Here is a 26286-nt window from a genome sequence, read left to right as displayed (position 1 = left end):
TACACATAAAACAAATCAGTCTTACACACACACAGACACAGACACACGCACACACACAAACCAACTAATAAAAATCAAAACAAAACAAACCATAATAAGGCAAAACAGAGACACCACTGGTGGCCCCTGGCCATGCAACCACAGCAGCTCACCAAGGCTGGCATCCAGGTCAGGCCATGAGATGACTGAGACAAGGATGCATTCTCTACTCAAGAGTGGTCATGCCACTGGCCCTCTGGTCTGCCACAGCACCCTGGCATGTGGGTCAGCACCCCATTTTATAGTTGAGATTGAAACGGCCTGCCCACATAAGTCAGTATTCACAGCCAAGTCTGGGGAATTCATCTCCCTCTACATTCCGTGGAGCTGACTTCTGGGTGAGGAGGGCTGGGATGCTGCTGTGCCCCCCTGAGAAGGTGCAAGCACTGGGCTTTGAAGGCAAGAAATCTGGTCCTGCAGGAGGTTCCAAGGGAGGGCCTGACCTACCACCAAGGATCCTCCAGCATTGGCACCCTCAGACTTGGTCACGTGGGGGGCGCACCAGCTCAGACTTATGTTTTATCCTCAGAGCCATGGAGAGGGCACTTCCCACCCCAGTAAGCTGTTCCAAGGAAACCTTTCTCAGATACAGAAGCAAGGTTTGTCAGGAAGAAGGGGCCTGCGAGGACGACCAGAGCCTGCTGGTGGCAAAGGGATCCAAAGCAGATCTACTCACTCAGGAGTCTGCCCCTGCTGCCCATCACAGAGAGAGCTGCTTTCGGGTGTCTGACGCCTTGGCTAATCTGTAAGACGTCCTACCAAGCTCCAGACCCTGGATGTGGGGACTAGCTGCAGCCGAGACAGGGAACGGGGGACACATACCAATGTAGCTCTTCAGGAGGGGGTCAATGGAGTGTGGCTGGTCTGAAATGAGGAACTTGACCGCAGTGATGACCGTGCTCCGGGTGTATGGCTGACCTGCAAGAGAGGTGACAGTGTGAGGCGGGGGACCCTGTAGCCCATGGTAGCGAAACACAATACACCCTCTCCCTAGAAAGTTCGTGTGATTATTTCCTGTGGCAGCCTTGAACCTGCCCAGTTCTTCCTCTTGCAGCTAGGACATTAAGTGGCTGGGTCTGGATACTACGCTGCAGGTGCAAAGAGAACACTAGGACCCAGGAAAGTCCTGTCTCGGGCCAAGACTACACTGCATTTTTCTGACACCCTCTCCATCCAAACTCACATAATGACAGAATGTTAATTAAAATAACGAAGCCGGTGTGGTAGTGCTGACCTGCCATACCGAGGACCCAGGAATATCTCCAAGAGTTCGAGGTCAGCCTTGGCTACAAAGTCAGTCCCTGTCTCAAAAACAAACAGAATTATGAAGAAGGACTACTGGTCTGTTTCACACAGGAAAGATGGTCTCAGAGAGGCCAGGGGAGCTTTTGGCAGGCTGGAGGCCAATGGGCTCCCATAGAACCTAAGTCCCCTAAGCATGAAGTCATGAAGGACTCATTTTATTTCACTCTTGTTGCTGAGTAAAGCAGCTGGAGAAATGAAGGGTTCACACAGATCCCTAAGGATGGAGGGTAACGCCAGGACAGGACATGGCTCACAGACCAGCTTGGTCCCCAGCTGCAAACTGGTTGTGCGATCTTTGGGGACTGGGGCCCAGTTGGTAGAAGCAGGTTGCTGATGGTAAGCCTTGATGGTTACACTGCCTTTGAAAGCAGGCTGTTTCCTGATCCACCAAGATGTGAACTCTGCAAGCTCCTCTGCCATGACTCCTCACACCATGCCCTCCCATCCATGGCTGACTATCCCCTCCTAATGAAGGTCCTCTCTGAATCCGCCCTCCATCAGGTATTTTCTCACAGCACATGTCCACAGCAGGGGTTATAAAATGACATCATATGGTTTTATTTTGATGATGATGTTTTTAAAGACGGGGTCTCTCGACCTGAAATGACCCTATCCTATAGCCATACTGATTAATATCTTGCATATCACCATAGAACCTTCATCTGGAGATGGATGGAGATAGAGACAGAGACCCACCCTGGAGCACTGGACTGAGCTCCCAATGTCCCAAGGAGGAGCAGAAGGAGGGATAATATGAGCAAAGAAGTCAGGACCACTAGGGGTGCACCCACCCATGGAGACAGTGGGGCTGATCTATTGTGAGCTCACCAAGGCCAGCTGGACTGCGACTGAAAAAGCATGGGATAAAACCAGACTCTCTGAATATGGCGGACAATGAGGGCTGCTGAGAAGCCAAGGACAATGCCAATGGGTTTTGATCCTACTTCATGTTCTGGCTTTGTGGGAGCCTAGCCAGTTTGGATGTCCACCTTCCTAGACCAAGATGGAGCGGGGAGGACTTTGGACTTTCCACAGGGCAGGGAACCCTGACTGCCCCTCAGACTGGAGAGGGAGGGGGAGAGGAGTGGGGGGGAGGGGGAGAGGAGAGGGAGGAGGGGGGAAAAGGGAGACGGGGAGGGAAATGGGAGGCGGGGAGGAGGCGGAAATCTTTTTTTTTTCAATAAAAAAATTATATTTAAAAAAAAAAAAAAAAGACGGGGTCTCTCGATGCAGCCCTGGAACTGAGTATGCAGGCCAGACTGATCTAGATCTCACAGAGATCTTCCTGTCTCTGCCTCCTGAGTGCCAGGATCAAGGTGTACCCTACTATTTCACTCTATTTACTTAGCATTTTGTGAGATACTAGGAATGGAACCCAGGGCCTCATGCATCATCACAGGCAAACACTACCACCTAGTGACAGCCACAGCCTCAGCCCCTTATTTCTTTCCTTTTCTTGAGTAAATGTCTCACTAAATTGCACAGGAAGGCCTTCAACTTCCGTAAGCAGGTAAGCCTCAAAGTCATAATCCCGTCCCAGCCTCGCAAGTAGCTAGGATACATTCCTAGTTACGGAGTTATATATTTATAATCCCATATGCTTAATGCCATCATGAAACTTTAAATTGTATTTTCACCCCCTTAGTATCTTCAGAGGACAGGACCCAGGATCTCCTTGGATACTAAGTCCAAGGACACCAAGCCCCTTCCACAAAACAGCATGGTGCCCACACAGAAGCTAGGCACACCCTCCCATGTACTGCCAATCTTTTCTATGTTGTTTACATGAAACATGTCAATAGCAGTCAATCTATACTGTTTAGGAAAAGGGGCTTGTAAGATGGCTCTTGCTATAAAGGCACTTGTTACCAAGCCTGAGTTCAGTCCTTGGGGTCTACATAACAGAAGGAGAGAACTGACTCCCAAAAGTTGTCCTGTGACTCTACATGCATGCCACAGCAACACATGCGTGCATACATACACACTAATGTGGCTTTTTGTTTTTTTGAGACAGGGTTTCTCTGTCTGTGTAATTTTGGATTCTATCCTGGAATGAGCTTATATAGACCTGGCTAGCCTTGAACTCACAGAGATCCCTCTGCCTCTGCCTCCCGAGAGCTGGGATTAAAGGAGTCCACTACCACTGCCTGGTCAATGTCTTTTTTTTTTTTTTTTTTTTTGGATTTTTCGAGATAGGGTTTCTCTGTAGCTTTTGGTTCCTGTCCTGGAACTAGCTCTTGTAGACCAGGCTGGCCTCGAACTCACAGAGATCCACCTGCCTCTGCCTCCCAAGTGCTGGGATTAAAGGAGTGTGCCACCACCGCCTGGCTTCAATGCCGTATTTAAAAAAAATAAGAACAAGGGCTGGAGAGATGGCTCAGTGGTTAAGAACATTGCCTGTTCTTCCAAAGGTCCTGAGTTCAATTCCCGGCAACCACATGGTGGCTCACAACCATCTGTAAAGAGGTCTGGTGCCCTCTTCCGGCCTGCAGGCATACACACAGACAGAATATTAGAATATTGTATACATAATAAATAAATATTAAAAAAAAATAAGAACAAGGAAAATTTGTACATGTTCAGTACAGATGCATTATTTTCCTAGAACATTTTTGATCCATGTGAGTTGAATCTATGGTGCAGACCCCTTGGATGAGAGATTTGTTTGAGGTAAGGGCACTCAAAAACCCTTGGGCTGGAGACGTGGCTCAGCAGTTAAAAGCACTGGCCACTCTTGCAGAAGACCTGAGTTTGTTTCCAAGCACCCATGTGGCAGCTCACAGCCATCTGTAATCCCAGATCCAGGACATCTGATGCCTTTTTCTGGCTTCTGAGGGCATTGCATGTATATGCACACACACATATATGCAGGCAAAATACCCATCCATAGACATGAAGTAAAACAAATAAATCTTGAAGAAAGACAAAAGACCTTGTCCCTCTTCCCCGGAGACTATGCAGGAGGAAGCCTGTACCTCTGAGAAGCATGTTTCTATCTGGATTAACAGACACGTGACTCTCATCTCCAGTCATGTGCAAAGTTGTATCGATGCTTGGAGACCGAGTGCCCACCTTGTGCTGGGCTAACTTGGACCCTTGCGCCCTTACCTACAGCAAGCTGTTTCCGGAACCGAGGCAGGAGGAAGGGAGGGTTCACAAGCACTAGCTTCCCAATGCACTCAGCCACCACACACCGAGTGCCTTCCTCAGGGCTCTCACAGCGCTGGAAGAGCAGAGCCCAGACATCTTCAACATAGGGCTTCAGGTTGTCAGGCTGGGTGGCCCCCAGGGCCTCCCTGAGTGCATGCAGCAGCAGGTACTGTCGCCGGGGCTCAGCCTCGATCTGTGCCAGCAGGAAGGGCAGGAAGTCAGGCAGGTTGCCAGCACCCACACGGCCCAGGGCATAAGCAGCTGCAGCCCTCACGTCCTCACTGGGAGACCCCAAGGCTTCCAGAAGCACGGTCTTCAGCTCTCTCTGGGGGCCTGGCCCAGCCACTTGGCCCACCTCAGCCAGTGATAGGAACGCCAAGACTTTGACCCCTGTGCTTGAGTGGGGTGACTTGGCATCGCTGACCAGGTGGCTGGCAGTACCTGCTGCCTCCTGGGGACAGGCGGCTGAGAGGGCAGCCACACACCGGGCCAGTGAGTGGAACACCTGCTTGTGCAGGCCAGGCCCTCCATCCTCAGCCTGGTTGTAAACAGGGGCAGTAAGCAGGCTAATGAGCTCAGAGTACTCCACACATGGGGGGCGGGTTCCCACCAGCGCCTGCAGGAAGCCTTCTGTGGCTGCCAGTACCCCAGCAGGCAGCAAGGGTGAGTGCAGCAACCGCATCAGCTCCTCCAGAACAGGTCCACTGACTTCCACCAGAGAGGAGGGCTGGGCCTGGGTCACAGTGGCGAGGAAGTCGACAGCCAGCTGGGCCACGTGCATATCATTCTCGCTGACCAGAGCCGGCAGCTCAGCCAGCACAGCCCGCACTGCAGGTGGAGGCAGGCCAAGGCCCTGACTCTGAGCCAGAGCATCCAGGGCAGCCAGCGTGGCCAACCGCAATGCCCGCTGATTCTTGCGCAGAAACGAAGCCAAGATGGGCAGTGCTTCAGCCAGGATGGGCTGCAGGTCAAGTCGCAATGGGGACACAGCCACCAGTGTCAGCGCCTTGACAGCAGGCAATCGGGTGATCTCATTCCGGAGGCGGTCCAAAAGAAGCAGAAGCGTGGGCTCTAGGTCATCCCCAAGTCGGTCACCAAGGTGACCCACAAGGTGGCCTACACAAGAGATGGCCCGCTCCTTCACCTCCTGGTCGAGGTCAGTAGCACGCAGTCGTGCCAGGGTAGCCGTGGACATCTCTCCAACATATGGCTCAGGGTCCAGCATACGAGGCCTATCTAGTGGCCACAGGGTCCGCACCAGTTCCTGGAGCACCAGTAGGGCCTCAGCGGCCACCTTGTAGAAAGGGTCAGCCACGCAGGCCATCACAGGTGGTAGGAGGGTAGGCAGGTGTGGGTGGAAGGCCTCTGCTGGCTCTGTACCCAGAAGCCCCTGCAGGAAGGCCAGGGCATCCATACGAACGGTGGAGGAGTTGGAGTGGTCAGCCAGTGAAAAGACGATTCCTGTGGGTGGGAACGAAGGTTAGGGGCCCTTCTGTGTGGTTCAGTCTGGGGATGTAGTGACCAAGGAAGGCCACTGAACCAAAGTATCCAAAGCTCCCAGAGGCCACCAGAGCTGAGGGAAACAAGGCCAAAATTCACTTGAAGCCACAAAGAAGGCTTGGAAGCAGCCTTTCTCCCTGTGGCCAGAGGGGAACCTCCGTGGGCTATCATTGCACAGAAGTCTGCCCAGAAATAATGCCTGGGCCCTCAGGGATTGAGGGCTCAGAGTAGGGTAGGGATCTGTGTTCCAGAAGAGACCCAAGAGTAGACAGCCAGCTGTAGCCCAGCGTACCTGATACCAATGCGGGCATGTGATCTGCCAGGCTGCCAGGGAGGACGCCTGCCAACTCAGTGAGGAGGTTGAAGCAGCCCTGGCGGGTCCGAACATTCCGATCTTTAAGTTGTCGCTGCAGGGCCTTCATGACCAGGGGCACCTGCGGGCAGGTGGAGAGCTCAGGAGCCAGCCAGGAGGCCTCCCCAAGGAGGGCTCCAACACAGACAGGATACCCAGTGCCCACCAGTCTCTACTAGTCACCTGATTCAGACTCTGCAGACAGAGTGATGGCTGCCTCCCTCTTGCAGATGCAGACAAGGAACTGGCTCAAGGTGAGCCAGAAGCCTGGCTGTCACCTCTGTCTCTACGGAGCAGAGGCCTAGCTGCTTCAGCATATGGCCCCTTCTCTTCTTTGCCTAGCTATACTCCCCATGTATTCCTGAATCCAGCGGCACTACTGCTACTCTGATTTGTATCTCCGATCCAGCTTGCACATTCTCTGCTTCCCTAGTAGCTCAACCTAGGAATCTGCTACAGTCTGGATAAAGTTTGTGTCCCATGAGGACTTATGTGTTGGAAGCTTGGTCCCCAGTATAGTGGTGGTACTAGGAAGAAGAGGGCCCTTTAAAGGGTAGCAGTGTCAGGACAGGTTTATTATAAAACGAGGGCTTAGTCTCATCGTTCTGGCTTCCTGTCTTACCATGGGATGTCTTCTATCTGGATAGTCATGCTATCTGCAAAGCTGCCACAGAGTCAGGGCAATCCACACCGGGGCAGGGACCATGCTCTTTTGGACTCTTCAAACCCGAGTTAAATAAGCCTCTTTTCTTAGTAGGAATCCAGCCTCTGGCATTATATATGTGTGTGTGTGTACACACACACACACACAGAAAATTCACTACTTAAAGTCAGTGAGGACTTCAAGCACAAATGTACAGAGATGCAGATGTCCCCTCCTCCTCAGTGTTCCCTATCCCAGGAGGCCAAGAGATCAACTGATACCTGCCTATCTCAGACACAAGCAATCTATCAGTGAGGTCCACTGGTTCAATCTAAAACCCACTTCTCAGGCTGCAAGGCCAGGCAATCACTCTGTTTCTACTGAGCTGAAGGCAGCATCTCTTGTCACCTGAACACAGCTGCAATGCCCTCCTGCTGGTTCCCGGCCATGACGCTTGTCCTGTCACAGCCCATTCCCCACCAGCAGCCAGAAGAACTTCTGTTTTGTTACACAGGGTTTCTCTGTGTAACAGCCCTAGCTGTCCTGGAACTCATCTGTAGACCAGGCTGGCCTCGAACTCACAGAGATCTGCCTACCCCTGCCTCTGGAGTGCTGGGATTAAAGGCGTGTACCACCACTGCCCAGCTCAGAATTTTTTCAAGTGAAACAAACTCTGCCACCCCCTTCCTGTAGCTGCACACTCCCGGAATGAAATGAAGCCCTTCTCGCTCCCGGAAGCCCTACTCATGCTGCTTCCCGTGTGTCCCAAGCCTGCACCACACAGACCAAGGATGAGGCAGGGCTCCATCTGAACACCCAGACTGGGTAGAGGGGCCCCCATGCTACACCCCTCAGCCAGTGAAGAGATGGGGAGGAGGAACGGAAGGAGGGAGTAGGGATGGACACAGCCCACCTGCGCTCGCAGCATATTGAGATTGCTGCCAGTTTGGGTGGGCTCCTCCACCGCCTCTAGCCATCCCTTTGGGGGCCGCGTATGTCGCAGCAACACGATGTAAGCTCCGAAGATGTCTGCCTTGACGTTCTCCTCCCGTTCCTTGAAGCGGCGGATGAGCTCTGGTGCCAGCGTGCAGTGGAAGTCGGGCAAGAGGTCGGGACGAGAGCTGATGAGGGCTGCCATGCATTTGGCGGCTGCTCGGCGCACCTTCCAGCTCATGTCGTCATCGTCGCTGTATTCGTCCTCACTCTCTGGGGCAGGAGTGAGACACACAGCCATGTGCAACTCAGGGGAGAAGACAGTGGAAGCCCTACCCTGGGCTTTACCTTTTGATCAGTATTCACAGCCTACTGGGCATGCCACCACACTCTGTGAACCTCTGTGGTGTGCCCAGGATGGCACCATGCCCTTCCATCACAGTCTCTCCTGTGGGGCAAGGATCATCCGCAGAGAACAGAACTAGGACCTAGAGACCCAATGTACAAACATCTACACTTCAGCCACAGCCCTTCCTGCCTCCAGCTCCTTGTCTGACAACATCAAGGAAGAAATGTGCTGATAGGCTGGCATAGGCCTGTAAGCCCAGCATTAGAGATGGGGTGGGAGGATCGTGAGTCCAAGGCCAGCCTAGAACACTTAGTGAGACTCTGCCCTCCTCCAAAAAAGAATGACATGGACTCAGTCTGCAATGGAGACATGGAAAAGCTTTCTGGGGTTCAGGCCCATCCTTTGGCTTCAGGTCTAGCCATTTCCAAAGAGAAAGGGTGGGCTCCTTTCTCTTTGGTGCTAACCCAGTCCCTGTTAATTAAAGGCCCCCATCTCAAAGGTGTTCAAGGGAGACAAACACCAAAGAAAGAATGGGTATGTGTGACCTTCTGTTCTATAGGCCTGTGAGTCAGCAGACCACAACACTGCTAGGACAAAGGAGCTAATGGCCCATTTTATAGATGCCAAGACCAAGACTCAGAGAGGGTGAGAGATCTCAGGAAACATAGGAAACTGCAAATCAGAGATTCAATCCCATCCATCTCACTGGGCAGAATGGAAGGGTCAGAGGTGACAAGGAGCACCCCTTTATCTTAAATCTGAGACTATGTGTGCCCACTGTGCCTCTCTGCTGACAACTAAGACTCATACAGCAAAGCAGTCCAGATAAGGGGCTGGAGAGATGGCTCAGTGTAGAAGGAGCTGCAGTGCCACTCTGTTGTGTGGAGAGGCGGGCTGTGTTTTTGGCGCCCGGCCACCCGCACGGCTAGCTTTACCCAAAATAATTACACGGAAATTGTATTCTTTTAAACACTGCCTGGCCCATTAGTTATAACCTCTTATTGGCTAGCTCTTACATATTGATCTAACCCATTTCTAATATCCCTGTAACACCACGAGGTGTCTTACCAGGGAAGATCTTAACCTGTGTCTGTCTGGAGTGGGAGAATCATGGCGACTGCCTGACTCGGCTTCTTTCTCCCAGCATTCTGTTCTGTCTACTCCGCCTACCTAATTTTCTGTCCTATCAGGCCAAGCAGTTTTCTTTATTAGTTAATCAATGAAAGCAACAGATAAGATACAAGACCCACCTCCATCATCAGCTCAGAGGTTAAGAGCATTGCCTGCTCTTCCAAAGGTCCTGAGTTCAATTCCCAGCAACCACATGGTGGCTGCTCACAACCATCTGTAATGAGGTCTGGTGCCCTCTTCTGGCCTTCAGTCATACACACAGACAGAATATTGTATACATAATAAATAAATAAATATTTTTTTAAAAAAAATAAGTCCAGATAAACAACAGTGGGCCCCCTGGTCAGCTCAGCTGACACCTCCTTTAATGGACCCTGTGCCACCCCACAAGAAATAGCCCGAGGGGGCTGGAGAGATGGCTCAGAGGTTAAGAGCATTGCCTGCTCTTCCAAAGGCCCAGAGTTCAATTCCCAGCAACCACATGGTGGCTCACAACCATCTATAATGGGGTCTGGTGCCCTCTTCTGGCCTGCAGGTATACACACAGACAGAATACATAATAAATAAATAAATATTTAAAAAAAAAGAAAAGAAAAGAAAAGAAAAAGAAATAGCCCGAGCCCTCTATGACCGGCTAGAAAATGCCCCAGCTCCTGGCTTAGCATTCAAGGCTCTATCATGCCTGTCTGATTTTATTTCAAGACCCCGTGAGGCCCAAAGTCACTAGTCTCCATTTCCACTCTGCCTTTAGGAAATCTGAGTGATGGACAGGACCGTAGGCCCAGAGGGAAGAGGCCACTGAGCCACCACCTAGACTTGTCCCCTCCAAGTGCCCATCATCCTACCTCTAGCTTTGGCACTGGGCTAAAAGCATCATTGTGAAAACCATACATAAAAATGATAGCTTGGAAGTGGAGCATCTGTCAGAGCTAGCCCATGTTCTGGCTAAGCCTCTTGGTATTTCCTCATTTTCCCTGTCTGAAATATGAGGATGATCACCCCTAGGTTTTCAGGGTCACTATGAGGAATGCAAGGTAAGAGCTTGAAACACCAGTGGATGCTCAGGAAGCAATGATTAGCAATGGTACCTGTGGGAGCCAGGATACCAGCATCTGAGGGTAGTTACATGCACTTCACACCCCACTCACGTCTTAAACACTTGTAACACCTGATATACTACAAATGTCCTAATGCCAGTCACTACATCACTGTCTACGTGGTGAGTACGGGCAAATGTCTTTCCCAAGTATTCTTCATCCTGGTTGTTTAGCTAGAAGAGAGCAGCATGCAGCCCGGCAGGCCTGATTAGGCCCCTGCTTTGGCTGCTGTGCCCTCCTGTCCCTCACACCAGGCCGTCCACCTACCTGCCTCACTGAATTCACTGTCGTCGATCTCCATCTGCTCCTCATCCTCGTCACTGTCATGGTTGTAGTTGGGGTCATGCTTCATGTACCGGAGGCAGAGGCTGGTCACATTGGGTACGTGAGGGTCCATCTCCTTGGGGCACCTGAGGGACAAGGAAAGGAGGCTTCACTGGAATCCAGTGTGACAGAGCAAGGGTGGGACCCAAAAACAAGTGCCAAAAGCTGGCTGTTTTGAGGCAGGCATGCTGTCCCTGAGCCCTACGAACCCCCCATGCAGCTCCCAGGCCTGCTTTCTAGTGCAGCTGCTGTACTTACTTCCTAAGGAAGGCCTCGAAGGCCTGGAGGCAGGACTCTCTCAGCTCATCATCATCCAGGTTGCAGAACTCCTCCACCAAGGGCACCAGGCGAGCCAGGTGGGCCCCTATAGAGCCAAAGGGTCACTGAAGTCGCCACATCTTCCCTCAGTCACCAGCCCACAGCCTTAGCCCAACTTCTCCCTTGCAGGGCAAATTCAACTTTGAGGCTTCGGAGGTAAGCAGACTGGGGCTGTGGGCCACTTGCTGACTTCCTGACTCAGGCTACCGACCATCACAGTGTGGACACCAATGAACAATGATGCAGGCAGAGCTTAGCTCTATCATGGCTGTGCCTTATTCCTACACTAGAGTGTGAGCTGCAGACGGGAGAACAAGAGGGACCAAGGCCTTAGAGCAGTGGTTCTCAGCCTTCCTAATGCTTCGACCCTTTAATACTGTCAGTTCCTCATGGTGTGGGGACTCCAGCCATAAAATTATTTTCATTGCTACTTCATAATTAAAATTTTGCTACTATTATGAACTGTAATGTAAATATCTGTTTTCCAGTAGTCTTGACCCACATATTAAGAACTACTGCTTTGCCAGGCGGTGGGTGGGGGCACACGCCTTTAATCCCAGCACCTGGAAGGCAGAGGCAGATGGAGCTCTGTGAGTTGGGAGTTCAAAGCCAGCCTGGTCTACAGAGTGAGTTCCAGGACAGGCTCCAAAGCTATACAAAGAAACCCTATCTCAAAAAACAAACAAACAAACAAACAAAACAAAACAAAAAAGGACCACTGCTTTCGAGGCTACACTAGCTCTTTTCCAGCCATAACCTTCCCACAGTGCAAGAAGGAACATGCTAAGCTAGAGACCCCTAAATATCCATGTTAAATTTATTTGATTATTTATGTGTGCGTGCGCATATGTTGCCTTGAGAAGCCAAAAAAGGGCATCAGATCCCTTGGAGCTGGAATTCTAGGCATTTGTTGCAATCTGATGCCAGTGTTGGAATCTGAAATTCTGTCCTCATGACTGAGCAGCAAACACACTTAACTGCTGAGCCATCTCTCCAACTCTTTGCACACTCCTTTATAGACTTTTTTTGGGGTCCATGGGACCTCAGTTTCCTGCCAAAACAAACATGGGCCCTAGTCTAGGCCTATTCAGCCTAGTTCCCAAAACAGTGCTACCGAGAGAAGCCAAGGAGTAGCTTGGACCCTCCTGGAGAGAGCCAGGAGTCAGGAGGCACTGACTGACGCTCTACACGCTGTCTTATTCCCGATGAAGCCGGAGGTGGCTGCCTGAGGGCAAAGCAGGGGCAGGGACGGAAATGGTGGAAATGCTGAGAGTTTTGACAGGGATGTGGGCTCACAAGTGTGTGCTGGCGTACACTTTAAACAGTGTGGCTAACTCTAGATCTATTATTCTCAATAAAAGCTTAAAGATTCTAAATCTGGCTCACAGGTTGAGGTGTGCCTGTCAAAGCAGAGGCTCAAACACATTCTATATAAGGACTAACCCTGGGCCTCCACAGAAGTCACTTCCAGAAGACCACACAGAAGCATAAGACCCGAAAAAGGAAAGTCAGTTTGTGCTCCTATTAGGGCTCTGTCCCCACCCACCAAACCCTTCTCAGAACTTTAGCCCCACCCGCTCACCCAAGCGATGACCAGCCTGACGGCCCACGCTGCCCAAACACTGAATCAGTGTACGAATGGCTGCGGGGCTGGCAGGCGCGCGTGGGCCTGGCAGCCGGTCCACTAGGTGGTCAGCGAGCTCCACGAAGAGGTCGGTGCTGCAGGAGGCTGCCAGGTGACCGAGTGCCCCAACGGCGCGCTTGCGAACAGCCAGGCGCGGGCTGCTCAGCTGGGGCAGTAGGCAGTGCAGCAGGCTGGCATGGAAGGAGCCCAATGGGGCACCTAGCCTGGGGACAGGATAGAGGAAATGTCCGGTCAGGCACCACAAGCAACTTGGGTCTGCACCCCCATTCTCTCAGTACCTCCTTCTTATGATATTCAAAGACCCTGGGAAAGTGACAAGGTACCCCTCTAAACATGAGGAATGACCTAGCGGCTTACTACAGGAAAGAAAGCTACAGAGAATGTCTTGCGAAGGCTCCTCAGTCAACAGTGCAAGTCCAAGACCTGAGCCCAGGTATCCAATCTCTCAGTTTAGGGAGGAGTGTCGTGGGCAGGGGGTTCCAGTGAGGATGCTCCAAATTCTTGGGGCCTGAGGTTTGCCTCAATACCTATTCCGGAAATCGCAACTGGAGTGGTATAAAATCTAACGGACTTAATCCCGCTATGGCTCCCCAGTGTCCTCTGGATAAGCTGAGCTCTGAACTCAAGGCAAGAGGTAACCCTCAGATAGTTTCTCCACAGGTAGAACCTGGCTCTGCATGGCCCCAGTTCGTTCTCCACAGTCAAACCAGCTCTGGGTGAGTTCGATCCCACAATGCCCTGCTCTGCTGCGCTCCATAACCTCACTGTCACGCGTGCAGCCCTGATCACTCTGCTGTAGTCTTTACCTATTGACTCATCTACTGTGGGACAGGGTCTATGCTGGAAGTCGGGCCATAAGGACAGACTCTAGGCCAATGGAGCTCACGATTGAGGGGTGCCTTCCAGGCACTATAAACTCAACATGCTCAGATGGAACCCATCACCTCCTACAGCACCGACCTGTTCCTGGGGCACCCCCACCCCAATCCTTCATCTCCTAGTTTCTAAAACCTATCGGGCCATCCTCTACTCCAGATCCTGTGGGGTCTTCTTCCAGACAACCCACGGAAGCCAAGCCAGGCCTAGGACACAGGCCTACAATCTCACCTACTAAGAAGGCTGAGACAGAAGTGTTATACGTTTAAAGCCAGTATGGCCTACAGAGTGAGTTCAAGGCCTGCCTGAGCAACTGAGAGATGGAGTCTCAAAAACAAAGAGTAATGGATCTCAGTGGTAGAGTTCTTCCCCAGCAAGGTTAAAGCCCTGGATTCAATCCCACCACAAATATAAAAACAAAGACACTCCTCTCCAGCCTGCCTGTCCAGATGACAGTAGGAAGGTGGAGGTGTGTCTTTGGGGATCCTGCTCAGCCCCCCAGCCTCTTCACTGAATACCAGCTTCCATAATCAGCTCACCATGCAGGAGCCCTGGACCCAAGTCTGCCAGAGCCCAGAGCAAAGACTGCTTAGGTCATGATCACATGCAGCTGATACTGCGTAAGGCCCCAGGCTAACCCCTGTATGATGGACAAATATTAATCAATAAGCCCCTCTTCCAGACTCCCTGAAGGTCACTCACTCCTTCCTCCAAATCCAAGACCCCTTCCCAACCCCTGGATCAGAGTCGGCCAGCAGATGACAAGCACCAACTGTGGGCTATTATCACCCACATGGCATGGGAACTCTCAACTCTGAAGCAGAGCCCTCCATGCTGTCTCTCCACGCCATGAAAAACTCTTCTAATCTTTTTTGTTTTGTTTTTTGAAATAGAATTTCTCTGTGTAACAGCCCAGGCTGTCCTAGAACTCTCTTTGTAGACCAGGCTGGCCTTGAACTCACAGAGCTCCTTCTGCCTCTGCCTCTTGAGTAAGAAGATTAAAGGCATATGTTACCACGCCCAATCCTTCTACTCTTTTAATCAAAAGGACAATCTACATTAGTGTTCCCTTGAGCCCCAAACCCAAAACCTTTCACAGTCCTCTCATGCCTCTGCCCTCTGTGGTGCCCTTAGATCTGTTGAGGACCCTAAAGCCTTGGCCCTCCAGAAGCTGACACTGGCCCACCACTAGACTAACTAACACCTGGTTTTCCGTACCCCCAGAGCAAATGTACAAGTTATGGGAGGTTTACTGACTCTGTGACCTTGGAGCTAATGACCTCCCAAAGCCCATTCTGTAATGTGACATTATCGCATGCAGGTCACTCATCTCAGTCCTGCCTGTCCCCACCTTTCTTGCTCAAGGTGGCCTGGCTCACCTGCTCAGCATGTCGGAGAGGATGTCCAGGGCTTCCAGCTGCACAGCCACATCCTCCTGCTGGGCAATGGCACTGGTGAGCTGGCCTGTGATCTTGCGGCACACATTGATGGCCAGCCCTGAGCCTGTGCAGGGCATGAGAGGGCAGGGTAAAGGCTGTGGGCTTGGATCCAGCCCCCAACTCCGGCCTGCTAATGTTCTGGTTGTGTTTCTGAGCCCGCATCTCCCATAAGTTAGTGGTCCAGGAAAGCCCGGGCATCAATGGTCCATGGCTGACCGAGGTCTTAATGAACACCTGCAGGAATCAGCTGGAGGAACTGACAAATTGAAGGCTGAGCGGCTGGCCAGCTCCCACACTTCTACCAGGGAGGGGGACAAGTTAAACACTTCTTTTCCCAGTCCCTTTCAGCTATCAGTGGCCAGTGGCCCAGCTCTGGCCAGTGGGATAGACTGGACTGGGAAATGTGTCTTTTCTTACAGAGGAGAGAGAACACAGATGAAGAGTGTGACCCTATGAGTCCGAGCTGCAGAACAGTGGCTGCAAGAATGGGAGTGGCCTGGCCCAGCACATACAAGTCCCAAGACCTCCAGCACTGCCACCAGGAAAGAGGAGGAAGAGGAAGAGAAGGAAGAAAGGGAGGAAGAGGAGAGGAAGGAGGAGGAGAGAGCACAGCATCCTTCCGGAGAGACCAGGGCTAGTCTTTAAGCTGCCGTGAGTTTATGCTCTTCACTTGCGGCTGGAAGCATTCCTAACAAACAGGCAGCCATAAATTTCAATTGATCTGGGTCTGAATTCTTTACCATGGAGGGATGCCACTGAGGGATGCCACAAAGATCCTTTTGCTTCTCTGAGCCTTCCCTCTTTTTTTATTTTGAAACAAGGTCTCACTATATCCCTGGCTGTCCTCTGTACATCAGGCTGACCTGAAACTCATACTGAACCACAGCCTCTGCCTCCAATTAAGGTGGAATTAAGATGTAAGCACTTGGTGAAGAGAAACGGAGGCATGCAGAAGGCACACGGTGAACACAGGTGTGGGCTTCCCAGAGGAGTATCTCCTGGCCCCAGTATTTGAAACACAGCTGGGTTGAGTCACAGCACCAAGGCCTGGGTACCTGTGGCGGCGGGAGGCAGCTCTGAGAGGATGGTCTTCAGGCCAATGCCAGCGATGTCTCGGAGCTGCTCCTTGTCTGACCGCATGTTGGCACAGAGGGTGTCCACAATGGTCTCCACTTGGTACTCCTTCACTTTGCCCACCAAGGGACCCAGGCTGAGGCAGAGGGAGAAAGGGAGAAGGGCCCAGAAGCCCCAGGCATGCCTTAAGTCAGGCTGCCTGCTTTCGTCCTCTCAAGCTTGTGGGGACACACGTGATGAGGACCTCAGCTCAGCAGAAGACCTGCTAGGAATGCGATGCCCCCCAAGCCTATGATTCGCATCTCACCCTGTGGCTCCATAGCGCCCCAAAGCAAGGGTCTGCACACCTGAGCTGGTGTCACATCCCTAGGGGATTACTACACACAGACTACTGCCGGCCACCCCAGAAGGTCTGGGTTGGGCCTTCCAGGGCACGTCTAACTGCTTTTCACTTGCCGATGCTGGTCATCCATCTGAGACCTACATCCTCATTTCTCAAAGCCTGGTAGCAGATTGTCACCTGGGGACCTGTCAGAGCGACAGAACCCCTATGCAGGCTTTCTCCCCATCTCCCCTCCTCTTCCCTACTTCCCTTCCTGTTTCCCGGATAACCTCGCACGTAACTTAGACTTGAACTCTTGGCGCAGGGTCTACCTCCAAGGAATGCTGGCTAGCGTCCAACCCTATTGTTGTCCCCAAACTGCCCTCCCCCAAACCCCACCACCGCTCACCACTTGACAGCCAGGTTCTGCACCTCGCCGCTCCTGTCCTCCAGGAGGCGCAGCAGCGCTCTCACCACCTTGCGCTCGCTGTCCTCGTCCAGCTGGATGGAGTCTTTCTGTAGCTCTGACATCAGGTCGCTGGTGGCCATGAACCTGGTGAGGGGCAGAGGAGGAAGAAGGCTGTGGAGCAGCTTCCAGGCCCTGACAGATGGGTGCACTAGAGTCCCCCAGAAGTGAAGCTCAGTGCATGGGTTCAACTTGTGGGTAATCAGGGCTGTGGGCAGAGCTGAACCACCTCAGTGAGAGCAACTGCCACAGTGTAGGAGACTGAAGCAAGGACTGGCTTAAAGCTCATGGCTGGGTGTGAGGGAGGGGAGGCTCCTGCCACTGCCAAAATGGGAACTTGGGCGTCACCTGCCTTCTCTCAGCTTTGGTTTACCTGTTTAAAAAATGGGGATGGGGTAGCAGAAGGAGAGAGAGCATGAGCAAGGAACTCAGGACCGCGAGGGGTACACCCACACACTGAGACAATGGGAATGTTCTGTTGGGAACTCACCAAGACCAGCTGGCCTGGGTATGAAAAAGCCTGGGATAAAACCGGACTCGCTGAATATAGCGGACAATGAGGACTACTGAGAACTCAAGAACAATGGCAATGGGTTTTTGATCCTACTGCACGTATGCTCACCTTACTAGACCTGGATGGAGGTGGGAGGTCCTTGGACTTCCCACAGGGCAGGGAACCCTGATTGCTCTTTGGGCTTACAAGGCAGGGGAACTTGATTGGGGGAGGGGGAGGGAAATGGGAGGTGGTGGCGGAGAAGAGACAGAAATCTTTAATAAATAAATAAATAATTAAAAAAATGGGGATGGGGGTGCTGAAATGGCTCAGTGTTTAGAAACACTTGCTGGCCAGGCAGTGGTGGTGCATGCCTTTAAGCTAAGTGCTTGAGAGGCAGGCGGATCTCCAGGTTTGAGGCCAGCCTGGTCTACATAGTGAATTCCAGGGCAGCCAGGTGTACAGAGAAACCCTGTCTAGAAAATACAAAACAAAACAAAAAAGTGGGGAAATAGACTTGGACTCTGATTATAGGGTTGTGGGGTCCGTGACACACACCCAGTAAATGGCAGATGTCATTCACATCTCACGGTAACAGGTGGCTCATGAGTACCTGAGTATGAGACAGACAATTTCATGTAGAGTCAGGTGCTGGAAAAGAAGCACCCCTAGATACACAGATGAACCCTATTCAGACACCCTGCCCTTAACAGGCATCTGAATGTGAGCTCCTCATCCAAGGGCTTGCTTATCACAGCAAGCCGCACCCCAGCCTCTCAGCCCAGTGGGAAGCTCTGGTCTAAGGATATGTATTTATTTCCAAGTTCCTAGTGACGTTCAGGGCCACAAACCTGCTTTTTTGTTCTTTGTTTGTTTGAGACAAGTTTCACAGGGTAGCCCTGGCTGGCCTGGAACTCACTCTGTAAACCGGGTTAGACTCACACTCACAGAAATCCCCCTGCCTCTGCCTCTCAAGTGTTAGAATTAAAGTCATAGTCCACTATGCCTATGCCTGGACAGTCGTGAATGCCTTAAAAGCCACATGGATGGGCAACTGGTGTATTTTGATATTCTGGAGACCAGAGCCAACAGCTGACGAATATTCCTAGCCATAGGGTCAGAGTCCAGACTCCACCCACCACCTTTCTACAAAAGGCTTGCTGCTCTGTCCTCTCACTGGCTTGCAATGGGAGTTCAATTCAGAAAGCAATAAAGAATGGGGCTGAAGGGACCTCACGGGGCATCATTCCTGCTAAAATAAAGAACGCAGGGCGGAGACTCAACTGGCTCCCTCAGCTGTGTCCAGGCTGCAGCCGTGTTTCCCCGGGCTAAATTACTCATCACCATCTGAACACCAATAACGACATCTAATTCCTGGAAACAAGATCTCGATATGAGGGGTCTCTCCCCACTGCAGTAACTGCAGATGACAAGTCCCTTTCTCCAGTGCAGCCATTCCCACAGGCCGCCATGCTTGCTGGCTCCCTGTTCTAAAAAAAAAAAAAAAAAAAAAAAAAAAAAAAAAAAAAAGAGTCCAGAGAAAGCATATTCCTGTCCCAGCCTCGTGGAGTAAAATATGTCGCCACTGGAGTGGGGCCCCAGCCCAGATCTGCTGTGTGATCTCACGGCAACGCGCAGAGCCTGGAGGGACCCTGACCATGCCACCATTTCTTAAATTTAACAGCTGGATCAGCCTGAAGCTGCGGAGAAGGCAGTAAGCTGTGCTGAAAGAGAGGAGGGGATTGTTGCTGTCCCAGCCACCACCCAGGCACTTTAAGGTAAAGGATGTTTGCCTTTGGGCCTTTCTGGATTTCTACTACTTGGGGTTAGGGTTTATACTGCTGTGATAAAGACCATGACCAGAGGCAACTTGGGGAGATAAGAGTTTCAGTTTACACAATCCATCCTTCAAGAAAGTCAGGGCAGTAACTCAAGGCAGGAACCCTAAAACAGGAACTGAGACAGAGGCCATGGAGGAATGCTGCTTACTGGCTTGCAGAGCATGGCTCTTATAGCCTACTTTCTTATACACCAGGACCACTTGCCCAGGGTTGGCATCACTCACAATGGTCTAGGCCCTCCTCCATCAATCACTAAGAAAATCTAACACAGTCACATCTTCAGGCCAATTCTTTTCTTTTCCTTTCTTTCTTTTTTGATTTTCTTTTTTCTTTTTTTTTTTTTTCTTTTTTTTGATTTTCGAGACAGGGTTTCTCCGTAGCTTTTGGTTCCTGTCCTGGAACTAGCTCTTGTAGACCAGGCTGGCCTCACAGAGATCCGCCTGCCTCTGCCTCCCGAGTGCTGGGATTAAAGGCGTGTGCCACCACCGCCCGGTTTCTTTTTTGTTTTTCAAGACAGGATTTCTCTGTGTAACAGTCCTGATTGTCCAGGTACTAGCTCTTGTAGACCAGGCTGGCCTCGAACTCACTGACAACCGCCAGCCTCTGCCTCCCAAATGCTGGGATTAAAGGCGTGCGCTACAAGCCAATCTTAGGTAGGTATTTCCTCTTCTCAGATAACTTTAGCTTGTGTCAAGCTGACAGAAACCTGACTAGCACACTCATGCATCAAGAGCTTAATTTAAATGTTTCTGTCTCAGGGACGACACTGACCACGGCCGTGTGCACACATCTAAGTAGTATAGCCTCCCTAGACAGATCACTTCAGGACTTTGCACCTCTCCATCACAGCGCTTCTCACTTGTGCAGCAATGTGTGAGAGCACTTCAGAGACCGTGACTAACACACACACACACACACACAATCCCCCTACCAACACACCATGCACACATACACAGACATATAATTCCCCCACACACATACAATTCCCCCACAAGCACACACACAACACACACACACACGCACGCATGCACACAGAGACATACAATCCCCCCCACAAGCATATACCTGTGCACACATATACACGTATGTGTGCATATACAGGCTTGGCACCCAGCAGGCTCACCTCCGACACTCCATGCTCAGCAAAGAATGGGCTTAACAAGGGAGCAGGGGGAAGGCAGGAGAGAGTTAGTGCTCAACAGCCCTTAGAGCCCAACAACCTTGTGGAAACCTGAATCCAGAAATCAACATTCACAAATAAGCTTCAGCATTTCAGACACCTGAGTTCTGCAGACACCACTCGCAGTGGAAATGTGCCACGGTGCAGGGATAGTGGTGAAAATAATTTGATAGGCTAGAGCTCCGAAACAGAGTGGGCTTTAAGTAAACATTCTTGTCTTGCCTCTGTCAGTGGGGTAAGTTTTGGCCAGTGAGTCTGTTTTTCCATGAATAAAATGGAAATTTTCTTTGCCCCTCTCCCACAGCATCCTTGGGGGTTTCACTAGGTCAATCTGAGACAAGTAGGCTCAGAGAGGTTATAGAGCAATAGAGAACACCAGTGTGAGATGGGTCTCCTGCCTCCTCCAACAGTAATGTCTGTAATGGTCTGTCCTGTCTCATTAAGAGACAAGCCCCGCCCACTCCATCCCCTGTCCACCAGGGCAAGGGGATCTTCCTTCCTTCTAGTCTGAGCTTCTTCTATTCCACCTCTCTCCAGAAGAGGTAGCTTCTCTTCTCCTCTCCTACCCCCTCTCTATTTCTTTCTCTCTCTGCCTCTGTCTGATCTCCCCTTTTCTCCCCTTTCCCCTCCATAACCCACTAAATAAACACCTACTTTCTCTGCATGGTGTGCCTATTCATCTCTGTCTCTCACCTGCTGCGCAGCTCCCTGCCTGGGACCCGCTGCCCCTTGCAACCCGCCACTGCACCCCTCAGGGAACTGCACTGTTTTATTTTTAACATTACAATGTCACCATGAAGAGATTCAGAAATTCCTGCCAGATCTCTCAAGCCCTTGGTTTTCCCTGTCAAAGTCCGAGCCCAACAAATCTGGGAACCACGGCTTCCTGTCCCTTGCCTGGAGCCTCAGTCAGTAACTCCCCTTTGGGAACCATAAGCCATGGTCTCCTGTCATCTGAGAGGCTGTACCATTGGGACACAGGACCACATGGTGCCTGGACAGCTGGCCAGGGGACTCAGCCTCCTGGCATTCAGACTTTTAAAAATAGACACTATTCTCATATGCTTAGGGTGGTTTTAAGTGTCCTCGAGGCTGCTGGCAGGGACAGGCTTAAAGGGCTTCTCTGGCCCTGGCTGAAAGGGCCATCTTCCTGATTCAGAAGCCCAGGAGATGGTCTCTCAGCTCTGGCAGGGCATGTGACTTTGGGTAAACCAAAGCCCCCTCCAGGCCTCTGAAGAACAGGAAAGGCCTGGGACTAAAGAACATTCCACTAGGACCTACCCCGTCCTCCTGCACAGGCATCGCCAGGAGACCAAAGGTGACATGGCAGAAACACAGAAAGAGGTGCCTGGGCCTGCATGGAGTGCAGAGGCATCCTGGTGACAACGCAGTGGGAGCCAGCAGTGAAAATCAGATACTTAGTCAAGGTCGGGGGAAGCGAGAGCCTGTGCAGGATCATGGGAGCAACCATTCGCGACGCGCTTACCTGGTACCTAAACCACGCGGTAGCTAAGGCTCAAGGGGGTGGAGTAATTTGCCCATCACTTACAGAGCCAGAAAGTTACAACTGTGAAGACTGAAGTCAGAGCTAAGGGTTCAAAGCCCTATTACCACCATGGGGCTTGGGGTTGCAGAGAGATTTTGAGGAATGGACTTCCAGGACACAGAGGGGGTCAGATCACACAAGCAGGCTTCAGGCCTCTTCAGGCTGGATTCAGGACATCATTAAGACCTCCCCCTCTGCTTGGTCCTACCTTGGCATTGTACCCAGGCCCTTCGTGCCCTAAATCTGTTTCTCTATTTGTAACACTGACAGAAGACTCAGTGGGTGCAGTGTCCTGTCAACTTGAAGGTACAGAACTGGCTATAGGATCAACCCCTTTGTGTCACTGAGCTTCATTCAGTTCCCCCTTCAAGATGAGGGCTGCACCAGATGTTCCCATCCTTGTAGGTGGCTCTGTTTCTGAATATTTGGAGAGAGTCCGGGAGAGACATGGCCCTTACTCCCACCTTTGTTTCCTGCCTCTAAACCATGCTTAACCAAACATCTCGGGAGAGGAGGGGAATAAGAAGGATGGGATGAAAAGGGTCAGGAAGAAGAGGGAGGGGATGAAGGGGAAAAGATGAAGGAAAGGGAAGTGGGGTTAGCAGACCCGGCAGGGGTACAGGCTGGGGCGGGGGGGGGGGGGGGTAACCCAGAGACCCGGGCAGAAGAGCGGGTATAGGAAAGGGATAGCCCTAGGATAGAGGTGGTACAGGGAAGGGACCTGTTTGAATGCGGGTCAAAGGAGATCTGCACTGAGATCCCAAGGAGAGGCCGATGGGGGACTTCATTGGAGGGTCTGGGGGGCGCCTAGTGTGGGGGTATCTGAGGGCCCAGCACAGCAAAGGCGGGAAGAGGCTGGGGGCGGGGCTGTTGCAGCAGGCCCAGGCAGGCCCAGGCAGGCCCGGGCGGTACCCGCGGGGGTCTGCAGGGGGATGGGGGAGGAGACCAGAACGGGCTGAGGCCCCTGGAAAGAAGCCCCGGGCCGCCGCAGGGCGCACCTGAAGTCCTTGTCGCTGGACGTCATCTTCTCCAGCAGGTTGGAGATGTGGAAAGCAGCGGTACTCATGCTGGCTGCGCCGCGGGCTGCGGGCGGGAGCGAATATGGCGGCGCGACCTCCCCCTCCTCCCAACCACGCCCCCTCCCCCTCGGCCACGCCTCTTCGGTCACCATCAACCCCCTCCTGTCCTGGGACGGGCTGGACTGCAGGACCTGGCCCCTTCTTCTGGGAAGCTCTGCTCAGCATAGGCTTGCTCACTCCAGAGACACGGAGCTCACCAACAGAATACTGACCACAAGTCTTGTTCTGCCTCTGGATCTTTGACCTTGCTCAATGGCTTGCATACTTCCACGAACGTGGGGTGGCAGTTCAGGCTAGGCTTCTTGTCTCTGAGCCTCAACTTTCTCATCTACAATCCTTTAGGAAACAGGAGCTGTTAAGCAAAGCTAGGCAAGCAAACCTCAACATCCCTCGCCGGACTTCTGAGTCCTCACTGTGGCCTGTCCGTGCCCAGGCTCATGCAGAGAATGCGTTCAGTCATAATACCAGACCAGACCCCCATTCTGCCAGGATGAGTTGTTTCATTTTACAATAATTTAACTGTGCCCTGAGAACCAAAGGAACCTCCGGGGAACCAGCAACAGAGTCAGGATTGACCTCAGGTTCTTAAAGCCGTGGGCAGTGGTCGTTCCCTAAAGTTTTCCCCAGTTAGTTAGGCATGTGTGTGTGTGTGTGTGTGTGTGTGTGTGTGTGTGTAGATCTTTAGAAGGACTCTTTACACCGCACAGGAAGCTTGGCTTCAAATCTCTGTAGGCTGCGTCCTGGCTTGGTGGCCTTGGGAGAGTCACACAACCTCTCTTGCCTATTTTTAGTCACAAATAAAAGAATAAAGCCCAATAAAAAGAGACATAACTATTGTTTTGTGTTTCAAGACAGGGTTTCTCTGTGTAGCCCTTGCTGTCCTAGAACTCACTCTGTAGACCAGGCTGGCTCGAGCTCACAGATCCATCTTCCTCTGCCTCCCGAGTGCTGGGATTAAAGGTGTGCACCACTACTGCCCAGCATGAAACTTTTATCTTAAATATATTAAAATTTCTTTTTTGAGTACTGCTCTACCGCCGAGTCACACCCCCAGCTTGGTAAAAAGAAATTTCCTGGGTTGTGATGGCTCGAGCCCGTGATTCCAGAACTTGACAGATGAAAGCAGGAAGGCAGGGGGTCAAAAGTTCAGCCCTGACTGCATCGGTCCTGTCATTAAAAACAAAAACAAGAGCAAAAAGCTAAACAAAACAAAACAACAACAACAACAAAAACATGAAAAAGCTGCTAGCTAGGCAGCACACATCTTTAATCCCAGAGCTCAAAGGCAGGTGGATCTCTAAATTCAAGGCCAGCTTGGTCTACAGAGCAAGTTCCAGGACAACCAGAGGGCTACACAGAGAAACCCCTCAAAAACAACAACAAAAAAGAAACAAAAAAAGAATTTTTTTAAGATTTATTTATTTATTATATATACAACATTCCTTCCATGTATGTTTACATGCCAGAAGAGGGCACCAGATCTCATTACAGATGGCTGTGAGCCACCATGTGGTTGCTGGGAATTGAACTCAGGACCTCTGGAAGAGCAGTCAGTGCTCTTAACTTCTGAGCCATCTCTCCAGCCCCAAAGAAAGAAATTTTAGTGACATTTGTTTTCCTGTCCCTGATACAACCTCTCTTCTTCTAAGTGACTGAACAGTGGCTACAAAGTCCCTAAGCCTTGGGACAGGAAGATGGGCTCTACATTTCTCCTAACCTCCCTGCTCCTGTCTCAATCACACCATCCATCTGGTCACCCCAGAAAGAGGTCATTTTTCATAAGTGGGAAGAGGAGACGGCCCTTCAGGAGACAGTGGACTGTGGAAGAGAGCGAGTGGGTGAAGGCCGGAGTGCAGAAGTACGGGGAAGGAAACTGGGCCGCCATTTCTAAAAACTACCCCCTTATCAACCGAACAGCTGTGATGATTAAAGACCGCTGGAGGACCATGAAGAAACTTGGCATGAACTGAAAAAGGCTTTCGTTTCCACCGGATGCACAAGAGCGTGGTTCTGAACCATAGTCACTGATGCTCTGATGTCTCTTTCAGAAGCTGGACTGAGAGGAGATGTGCAGGCGGCCTTTCTGTCCAGGCAGGCCTCACATATACTCCATCACTGTTGTCGGAGATCATGGAGCTGAGAAGCAAAGCCAGGTCTGTCCCATGTCTGCAGCAGAGGCCGCAGGCACACAGCTTAGACAGTGCCAGAACCTCATTAGCGTTTCCTTTTAGTGGTTTGCTTCAACTTGAATCCCCAGTCATCCATAGGACCTTCTCCTAAGAAATGATGGAATCCATTGTGAGTACTTACGATCCCTGATCTGTTAAATCCAGCAAAACCGTCAGTGAGAGCTGAGTTTTCATTTTCATCTTTCCTGGGTGTTGAAATATGGAGCGGCGGCGGGGTTGCGTCCCCAACACCCCGGCCGCTTGGCTGGCTCATGCCCAAAATAACAACACACAAACTGTATTCATTTAAGAACTGCTTGGCCCATGAACTCTAGCCCTTACAGGCTAATTCTCGCACCTGGACTAGCCCATTTCTAATGATGTGTGTAAGCACCCCAAGGTGCGCTTACCAGGAAGATTCTAGCTTCCGTCCATGCTGTCCGGGAGCAGAGCAGAGTCTGACCTCACTTCCTCTTCTGCCCAGAATTCTATTCTGTTTTCTCCTCCCATCTATGTTCTAAGCTATGAGGCCAAGCAGTGTGTTTATTACTTAACCAATGAAATCAACAGATTGATATATGACACTTCCACATCACCTGGGTCTCTTGTTTTTGTGGGTTGGTGATGACGGGGATAGTAGATTAGAAAGTACCAGATCTTTCTTGTAACACCCGGTTTTGGTGTTACACCCTCGGTACAGTTCGCGCGCAGCTGTACCGAATGCGAGTCCGGGCAAGGGCCTGGAGATTGAACACAAGAGACAGAGACCAGGGTCATTCGATAGGAGATCAAGCGAATGCCGTTTATTCAGACTTGAGGAAGCCCTTTTCTACCTAACTGCAGCACAAAGATCTCTCCGCCCAGGAAGGTGGGAAATTACCATATTAACAATGGAGAAGATTGCCTGCAGCTAAATCACCAGGTGGGGCAGGGATAGCACGGAAACACACAGGAAGCTTAGTTAACTGATAACAAACTGTCCCCGCCAATGCACCCCAGGAATAAGGGAGACCAGG

General features: G+C 51.4%; 1 protein-coding gene across 3 annotated transcripts in view; it reads right to left on the bottom strand.

The window, feature by feature from the left end:
• Cand2 (cullin associated and neddylation dissociated 2 (putative)) overlaps positions 1-23147 on the bottom strand; it is a 31328-nt gene extending 8181 nt beyond the window's left edge. Inside the window, exons 1-11 of one of the 3 annotated variants that reach the window (XR_007592921.1) lie at positions 23022-23104; positions 16907-17050; positions 16157-16311; positions 15042-15165; positions 12724-12989; positions 11082-11187; positions 10767-10909; positions 7903-8195; positions 6287-6428; positions 4453-5955; positions 862-957 (exon numbers count right to left, since the gene is read on the bottom strand). Coding sequence is in view for 2 of the 3 variants with exons in the window: in XM_050148485.1 (XP_050004442.1) it covers positions 862-957; positions 4453-5955; positions 6287-6428; positions 7903-8195; positions 10767-10909; positions 11082-11187; positions 12724-12989; positions 15042-15165; positions 16157-16311; positions 16907-17050; positions 23022-23089 (3040 nt within the window). In the remaining variant the exon portion in view is untranslated. Of the gene's footprint in view, positions 1-861; positions 958-4452; positions 5956-6286; positions 6429-7902; positions 8196-10766; positions 10910-11081; positions 11188-12723; positions 12990-15041; positions 15166-16156; positions 16312-16906; positions 17051-23021 lie in introns of all 3 variants that reach the window. The other 2 variants (XM_050148485.1, XM_050148486.1) reach the window with 2 other exon arrangements.
• Positions 23148-26286: the final 3139 nt, after the last annotated feature.

Source organism: Alexandromys fortis, unplaced genomic scaffold, assembly GCF_014885135.2.
Source record: "Alexandromys fortis isolate MF-2015 unplaced genomic scaffold, M_Fortis_MF-2015_v1.1 scaffold_59, whole genome shotgun sequence".
NCBI lineage: Eukaryota > Metazoa > Chordata > Mammalia > Rodentia > Cricetidae > Alexandromys > Alexandromys fortis.
The sequence above is the reverse complement of the archived record's forward strand: the minus strand, read 5'-3'. Positions and strand labels throughout refer to the sequence as shown.